Source organism: Bubalus bubalis, chromosome 2 (assembly GCF_019923935.1).
Source record: "Bubalus bubalis isolate 160015118507 breed Murrah chromosome 2, NDDB_SH_1, whole genome shotgun sequence".
In the NCBI taxonomy this organism is placed as follows: Eukaryota; Metazoa; Chordata; class Mammalia; order Artiodactyla; family Bovidae; genus Bubalus; species Bubalus bubalis.
In genome coordinates, this window is record NC_059158.1 from 156311237 (window position 1) to 156320337 (window position 9101).

At 44.1% G+C, this 9101-nt stretch overlaps 1 protein-coding gene across 3 annotated transcripts in view; it reads right to left on the reverse strand.

Annotated features, from left to right (window-relative positions):
• Nucleotides 1-8844, reverse strand: part of MREG (melanoregulin) — a 68054-nt gene extending 59210 nt beyond the window's left edge. Inside the window, exons 1-3 of one of the 3 annotated variants that reach the window (XM_044937775.2) lie at nt 8611-8722; nt 3186-3401; nt 2937-3035 (exon numbers count right to left, since the gene is read on the reverse strand). Coding sequence is in view for 2 of the 3 variants with exons in the window: in XM_025278220.3 (XP_025134005.1) it covers nt 8611-8705 (95 nt within the window). In the remaining variant the exon portion in view is untranslated. Of the gene's footprint in view, nt 1-2936; nt 3036-3185; nt 3402-8610 lie in introns of all 3 variants that reach the window. The other 2 variants (XM_006076467.4, XM_025278220.3) reach the window with 2 other exon arrangements.
• Between the last annotated feature and the right edge of the window lie 257 nt (nt 8845-9101).

Genomic DNA, 9101 nt, shown 5'->3' on the forward strand with positions numbered 1-9101 from the left:
TAGAACATAAGCCCAGGTCACACCGTGGTCTATAATCCCCACATGACATGCCAGCCACTCTGGTCTCTCTGCTGTTCCCTGAACCCACCAGTCACGTGGCCATCTCCAGGCCCTTGCACTGGCTGACCCTTCTACCTATGATAGTGCTCCCTCCCCACCCCGACCCCTATATCCACATGCCTCGCTCCCTCCCCTCCTTCATATCACTGTTTAAATATCCCTTCTTCAATGAGGCTTACTCTGACCAATCTATTTAAAACTGCATGCATGCTCTCCTGCCCCGACTCGATTCATGGGGTCTACATCCCTGGGCTGGGGGAGGTGCAGAGCAGATGGTGGTTTCTGGAATCAACTCCCTGCAGATACCTAGGGATGACTGTATTTGTTTACCTTCTGATTTATTTATCAATACTATGTTTACTGTTTGTTGTGCTCCCCTAAAACCATAATAAAAGCCCCTTGAGGATAGAATCTGTATCTCTTTTGCTCAATGATGTTTGTGGAGTGCTTAGAACAGGACCTGACACTTAATGGATACTCAATTTGCTGAATGAATGAATGCTGACTTCCCAACATCAAAGGGCTCTGAATGGCAGAAACGAGGCTGGAATCCCACTCTCCAGACTCACAGACAAGCTCTTAACATCTTTGAGCTGTTTAAATTCATGAAGGTGGGGCTCAGTCTTCCAGAGGAAGGAGACAGTAAGCATATATATTCATGTCTGGTGGTGATCAGCCTCTGAAGGAATAAGGGCCAGAGTGAGGGTGAAAAGTACTGTTTGAAAGAGTGTGGTCAGGGAAGATCTTTCTGATAAAAGAACTTTAAATAGAGACCTGAATCGAGGGAGGGAGTTTCTCAGGTAAGTGAAGAAAGAACACGCTAGGCAGGGAGGGCACTAAGAGTGTATCTGAGGACCGGAGGAGGCCAATGTGACTGAAGAATGAACAATTTGCCACTTTGTGCTGACTTTAAAATCTATACCGTGTGTAATAGCTCCAAACTGGAAACCACCCAAAAGTCCACCAACAGAAGAATGGGTGAACCAAAGGGAATACACTATAAAATCCACTAACAGAAGAATGGGCCAATCAGTGGGAATACACCATCAAGCAGTGAGAACCACCGACTGCATGCCCCAGCTGGGGCCGAGCTCACAAAGTCAAGCACACACACAGTTTGATCCTACGTATGTAAAGTTTAAAAGCAGGCAAAACTAAAGTCCATTTTTAAGGTGCATACATAGGCGGAAAAGCTATCAAGAAAAGCAAGGAAATGACTATCACAAAAGTCTAGATATAATCAGGAGTGGGGGGGTGGGGTTGCCCACAGCTATCTCTTGCCTTGGGTGGTGATTATAGGAGTATCCATCTCATAGTTGTTCTTTTTTTAAAAAAGTTTTTTGCTTTTTTTGTTTTTTTTTTTTAATGTGGACCATTTTTAAAGTCATTATTGAATTTGTTTCAATATTGCTTCTTTTTTATGTTTTTGGTTTTTGGCCACCAGGCATGTGGGATCTTAGCTCCCCAACTAGGGATTAAACCTGCACCCCCAGCATTGGAAGGCAAAGTCTTAACCACTGGACCAGCAGGGAAGTCCCTGTAGTTGTGTTTTACACTGTATATGTGCTTGTATATTTTCAGTCTTTGATATACAAACACAAGATTTTAAAAGTTAAGAAAAAAATAATGAGAGGCAATACAGCAAACTCTTAACTCCTTTCCAGGCAGTACAGGGGTTCTTTAGATATATACAGTCTCACCAAAATTATTTTCCAAAAAAAAAGACACCAAAGAACAGAGTGCAGGGCCTATTATTGGCTGCAAAATAAATATGTACTGTTGTTATTCAGTCACTCAGTTGTGTCCGACTCTTCACAACCCCACGGACTGCAGCATGCCAGACTTCTCTGTCCTTCACTATCTCCCGGAGCTTGCTCAAACTCATGGCCATCCAGTCAAGTCAGTGATGCCATCCAACCATCTCATCTTCTGTCAACCCGTTCTCCTCCTGCCTTCAATCTTTCCCAGCATGAGGGTCTTTTCCAGTGAGTCAGTTCTTCGCATCAGGTGGCCAAAGTATTGGAGTTTCAGCTTCAGCATCAGTCCTTCCAATGACTATTCAGGATTGATTTCCTTTAGGATTGACTGGTTTGATCTCCTTGCAGTCCAAGGAACTCTCAACAGTCTTCTCTAACACCACAGTTAAAAAGCATTGCTTCTTCGGTGCACGGCTTTCTTTATAGTCCAACTCTCACGTCCACACATGACTACTGGAAAAACCATAGCTTTGACTAGACAGATCTTTGTCGGCAAAGAAATGTCTCTGCTTTTTAATATGCTGTCTAGGTTGATCATAGCTTCCAAGGAGCAAACGTCTTTTAATTTCATGGCTGCAGTCACCATCTGCCATCAGCTATAAGTATACATATAACCCCTCCCTCTTGGACCGCTCTCCCACACTCTCCCTATCCCACCCTCTAGGTCATCACAGAGCAACAAGCTGAGCTCCCTGTGCTATACTACAGTTCCCACTAGCTGTCTACTTTACACATGGCAGTGTATATATGTCATCCCCAATCTCCCAAACGATGCCCCCCTCCCCTTCTCCCACTGTGTCCACACATCTCCTTACTATGTCTACGTCTCTATTCCTACTCTGCAAACAGATTCATCTGTTCCATTTTTCTAGATTCTACATATATGCCTTAATATACAGCTATCAAGTTTGTGGCAACTTGTCACAGCAGTCCTGGAACCTAATAACAGGTACCCCACTGTTTCTTTTAATTAGCAACATGAAATCTTGGGTCAAAACATCATTCGCTATTTTACAGACAAATAAACAATGATCCAGCCATTCCAAAATGATCCATTTGCATCATCATCCTGTCCTCAGAGCATATGGATATTTTGTTGTCACTGTGATCATTACTTACTCTACTTGAGAAAAACAGTGCGGAGAAGAATGGCTTTCAGAACTTCAAAATTTACATAGATGATGGACAAGATGAACATTCCATGATTCATTCCTAAACCTGGGATGAAGATGAGGAAATAGTGAGACTGAATAAAACCTTTGGCTTTTTTATCACAGAAGCCTGGTGTCAAGCCCACATCCGGCCATGGATCATTTCTCCAAGCCTAGACTTGTTCTAAGCTTCCTGGTGTTAGAAATGCCTACTCACATATTTGCTGGTGAAGCCGACTTTGGCAGCTGGATCACAGTCATGATTCATACATCGTAGGCCTTCAGGCTCCTTCCCAGGACTACACACAACCTTGCTGCCCCTGTATTCCATGTCAAACAGAATTTCAGCTGACGTAAGGCCACAGAAAGAAGACAGTCTGCATCAAGCCTGGAACAGCTCTTCAAGGCTGCACCTTAAAGTCAGATGCCTTCCCTGCACAGAAGAAGAAACTAAGATTCAAAGAAGTTACAAGACTTCCGCAAAGTCCCACAGACAATTAATAGCTGGGACAAGGACTCAGGTTTCTTAACTCCCCCTGGGCTTGGCTCTCAAGGTCAGGTTGCCCCTGCATCCAGGTAGAAGAATTAAACTAAGGAAGGACAAAAAAGAAAGGAAAAGGAGCAAAGAGTCACAATGGGCAGGAGCTAAAGCTAGTGACATCTACCAGTGTCTAGGATATAAACACCATCAGTTAAATTTGGAAACTGTTTGGTAGCTTTCTGAATTTTCTGCAATGCAAGGAATAAACTCTGAAGTCAAACAGACACGGATTCAAATTCTGACTCTCCAACTTACCAGTTGTGACTGTGAACTAATTATTTAAACACTCTAAGCCCTGAGTTCCTTACCTATAAAATGGGGAATAAATAACACCTATTTTATCTGGTCACTATTGCTGTTCAGTGGCTAAGTCGTGTCTGACTCTTTGGGACCTCATTAACTAATTAACTGCAGAACGCCAGGCTTCCCTGTCCACTATCTCCCAGAGGTTGCTCAAACTCATGTCCGTTGAGTCGATGATGCCATCCAACCATCCCACCCTCTGTCGCCCCTTTCTCCTCCTGCCCTCAATCTTTCAGCATCAGGGTCTTTTCCAATGAGTCAGCTCTCCACATCAGGTGGCCAAAGTATTGGAGCTTCCGCTTCAGCATCAGGACTTCCAATGAATATTCAGGGTTGATTTCAATCTTTAGATCCTGGTTTGATCTCCTTTGCTGTTCAAGGGACTCTCAAGAGTCTTCTCCAGCACCATAGTTCAAAAGCATCAATTCTTCAGTGTTCAGCCTTCTTTGTGGTCCAACTCACATCCACAGATGACTACTGGAAAAAACTGGAGTTTGCTCAAATTAATGTCCACTGAGTCAGTGATGCTATCTAACCATCTCATCTTCTGCCACCCCCTTCTCCTTTTGCCTTCAATCTTTCCCACAGTGACAGAGGATAGAATGCATGGCTTGTAATCTTTCCCATATCAACAAATGACAGAATGCATGTAAAAAACCTTATACAATAGCACAGTATAGTATGTGCCATTTATATAAGCTTAAGAATGCTAAATACAGATTCAGTGTAGAGGTTACTTATGCAGGGCAAGGACAATGCAGTCATGGATGGATACACAGGGGGGTTCCACTCTACTGTTAATTTTTTTTTTAAGGTGGGTGCTGGTATGTGGGTATCTGTTCTGTTATCCTTTATAACATTTTGTTCCAAATATATATTTTAAAATTACACATAGGAAGAAATTCATAAATTAACAGCTATTATAATTTTTATTAATCAAAAAGTATTTATTCAGTTCTGACTCCACGTGGAGGACTGTGCTGGACACAACAGGGGATGCTAAAGTAGTAAGAGTCATCCCCCCCAATCTAGAGTAAAATCTACAGTCTGACAGGGGTCACAGCCCCCACCTTACAAGTAAAATAATACCAGGGAGAGTGCAGTAAGGGACTTGAGGGGTAAACAGAAAAAAAAGAGACACCATAACTGTCTGGGGAGACTTTCTAAGACTTCATCATATGGGCGGCAACTGAAATGGACCTTAAAAACCAAGTAGAATCTTCCGCAGTAGAGCAAACAAAAAGATGTCTACCTAACAATTATGCCATTGACAGCAACACCAGAAGGGAAACCAGCAGGATTAGATGGATCACAGGCACAGAGACGAGAGAATGCGAAATCAGAGGCCCGAGAAGGAGGAAATAGGAAATCAGGCCTGGACGGTCAGCACAGGGGCACTCCATGTATCACCGAGAAAAGAACAGCAGATTTCTATCTCTTGTAACTTTCAAGAGAAGAGTTCTTATGTAGTCATGCAGGGGAAGGAACCAGATCTCATGATGAGTGGGAGGTGAAGGAGGAGGTGGGGGTACAATTGACTGCACTTTAAAGACATCTACGCCTGACACAAGGGAAAGCAAAGGATGCCAGCTAAAGAAAACAGCAACATGGGGATGAATTTATAGTCAGGGGAGGCCCCAGCATACTTCAAGAGAAAGGGCAAAGAAAGAACTCATGGGACAGAGAAAAATATAGATGCAGGCCAGACAACTGACAGCCATTCCCTTTAGGTACAAAATTCCAGAAAAAGCAAACAAAGCAAGATCAAAAACACAGGGACTTTCCTGGTGGTCTAGGGGTTAAAAATTTGCCTTGTAATGTGGGCGACACCAGTTGGGTTCCTGGTCAGGGAACTGGAATCCCACATGCTGCGGGGCAGCAAAACCCATGCATTGCCACAACTCCCAAGTCTGTGTGCCCCGACCAAGACTCAACGCAGCTAAATAAATCAATAAATATTCCTTAAAAGCCACAAGCGGCAATGTCATATTGGCATAGGAGCTGAGATTAAAAACTAGTTTTGCTGAACTAATGAGTTTCCCTGGTCTGTTTTGGGAAAGGACTGCAGGTGACCACAGACACAAATGACAAATGTCTTCCTTTCAACCATATCTCTTCCAGCACTATTGCCTTGGGGTATGAAATAAAGCTTGATAACCACTGTTTTATGACGGAATAAAGGATTCAGTTGAGGGCAGGCAATGTCTGTATAAAATCTTTTTTTAATAAATGAAAAAAAATGACATGAAGAATGAAGTTCTTAATAAAATAAAAATTAAGACCATCTGGCCATATGGCTTCACCACGTCAAGATTTCAAACCAGTCACTTTGGAAAACAGCCTGACAGCAACTCAGAAAGTTAAAATGTAAAATTTACTATGTGACCTAGCAATTCCACTTCTAGGTATATACCCAAGAGAATCAAAAACATACGTCCACACAAAAATTTGTACACTAATGTTCACAGAAGCATTATTTTAAAAGCCAAAAAGTGGAAATCACCCAAGTATCTATCAATTGATAAATAAAATGTAAAACATCTATACACTGGACTATTATCCAACGATAAAAAGAGTTAAGTGCTGATAAACCTACAACATAGATGAAACTTGAAAACATTATGCTAAGTGAAAGAAGTCAGATGCAAAAGGCCACACATTGAAGGATTCCGTTTATACAAAATGTCCAGAAGAAGTAAATCTCTAAAGACAAAAAGTAGATTAGTGGTTGACTGTGGGCCTGGGGGATGGCAGGGAGTGGGCAGGGAGGGGAGGGCAGCAAGTGACTGCCAATGAGTATAGTGCTTCTTTTTGGAGTGATGAAAAATGTCCGGAGTTAAGAGTGTTGATGACTGCACAGCTCTGTGAATGTATTAAAAAGCACTGAATTTCACATTTAAAAAAGATTTCAATCTAGACCTTCTAATGATTTGGGCAGGAAAGAACATGCAGGTATCTATACACTGCATCCTTCTGAGGCACATACTATTATCATTCCCATTTTACATATGAGGAAATTAAAGCACAAAAAGTTTTATAACTTGCGCCAGGTCACCCAGGCTGGAATTTAACCCCAGGCAATCTGGCTCATGAGCACCATGCTATTCTGCCCCAACTGACTCTAAAGCCTTAAAATCACTTGAAAATTCGCTGACTTACAATGTAAACCAAGGCAGGAGAGGGTTGAGATTTTTTAAGACAACCAAAACTATTATCTTCAATAGCAATTCCCAACAGAATATTGGAAAGACCCAAGGCTCTGAGAATGAGACCAAGCTGAAGGCTGTTATTTCATGTTACTATGAACATTGACAAATTGAGGGTATAATCCAAGCCTGAAATTCCAGACTTCGAGTCTGAGTGAACTCCGGGAGTTGGTGATGGACAGGGAGGCCTGGCGTGCTGCGATTCATGGGGTCGCAAAGAGTCGGACATGACTGAGTGGTGGAACTGAAATGATCCACTATTTTAAGACTAAGGGTAGATTACTGGGTTTCTCCCTGCCCACAACAATCTAATAATCGAAGTGCGAACACCATTGCAGGAGCAAACAAAAACATTGTGTATGGTGTGTATATTATACACAGAAAACAAACAGGACATACATGTTTACGTATATATGTGCTCACTAAACCATGAGGAGCAGATAGCAAGTTCTAAACCCTAAGTCATAGGCGAGAAAGATGAATAAGGACGAAAAAATGGAAGACTGACTGACTGAGGGGGACTTGAAAACTAGCATTTAAGAACGGGCAGGAAAAATAAAGGTCACCACTTCGAACAAGCTTGGAGGGAATAAGAAGCTTAGATTGTTCCTAGAGCAGTAAGGATGCCTGTTTGATTAAATCAAAGAATGCACAGCGTGTAATATACCGGAAAACAGGAGTGGACAGGAGGGAAGGGGTTATGTAAGATTTCAAAAGTCAAGGGGAGTGTTTGGACTTGACAGAGTAAGAAAAGGTAAATCGTGTTTTTAAAAAGTTGTGAAAGCTTTATCATATTAGTTGCATATTTCATAAGAAACACTGGCTTCCATGTTTTTGCCTACGAAACCCTGAAATTTTGCCTCATCTACTATTTCCTAATTTCATTTCAAATATTTTGTTTCTAACCTACCTACCCCCAAGTCATGCCGAAATGAAACCTTGATTTCAGCAGTCAAGATATAAAATAATTGCTTACAATCACAGCCCTGAACAAAGCCGTGCTGTATGGTCCCTTCACAAAGGCCCTTAGCGCATTGCTAACGTGCATTAATTTCCTCACACTTAATAGCTTAATCTGTCATGAATCAACGTTCCAGTGTCCCCTGAGAAAAATATGTACTTTAATGTAAAAAATATTTCCTTGCTCTCCGTCACTGTAAATGTCTTCTCTTCCTAATAAAATTGAATAACTTTTTTCCTGGGTGAAAGAAATTCAGTCGCCCATTTCACTGAAATATGCCTATGAAACAGACAATCACAGTTGTATTTAATAGGACCCCTGTGCAAACTTCTCTCCGGTAGTTCTCTGCCCTGGGAACTGCACCCGAGCTCTTGCCGTTTCCCACACACATCTTCTTGGGTCTCAGGCGCCTCCAAGAATTTGTGTATTTCGGCAAAAACTTTACCCAAGGAACAACCCCCAAGGACCAGGATCTTCTTTAAGGAACCAAGGAGCTTAGTCTGTGCCTCCGTGTGAGCTTAAAACAAACGCACCTCCCCAGCTCAGAGGAGCACACAGGTACCCCGAGTCCGTGGTGCCCGGCGGCGGCCAGGGAGCCCCAGATTACGGCCGGGGCGCGCGCGGCACCCACCTGACCAGAGGCTCCTTCTCCGGCACGGCGGGCTCCTCCAGGCACTTGCAGGGGCAGCAGCAGCACGCGGTCCTCAGCCAGTCCCTCAGCCCCATGGAGAGCGAGGTGCCCCGCCGGCGCCGGGCGACTCTGGGGGAGCCGCGGCGGCGAGCGAGCGCGACTGGGGCGCGGCCACCCGACCGGCGTCCAGGTGCGGGGACAGTGGCGGCTGGGGCGTCGCGGGCCGGTCCGTGCGCATCCCGCCGCGGCCGGGGACGCGAGCGAGGCGGGAGGCGCCTGCGCTGCCCCGGAGCTGCGGAGCCGCGCGCTTTCCTCCACTTGGGTTTTGTTTGGGGCGCGGGTTTCGTTGGGGCTTTTCTTCTCGCTCTTTAATTCCCCGGGCGCAAATTGGGGCGCATGCGTCCCCGAGACGCTCCGCTGCTGCCCTCTAAGGAGGAAGCCGGGACTCCAACCGCCGGATGGCAGAATCCGAGGGCGCCGCTGGGGATAGG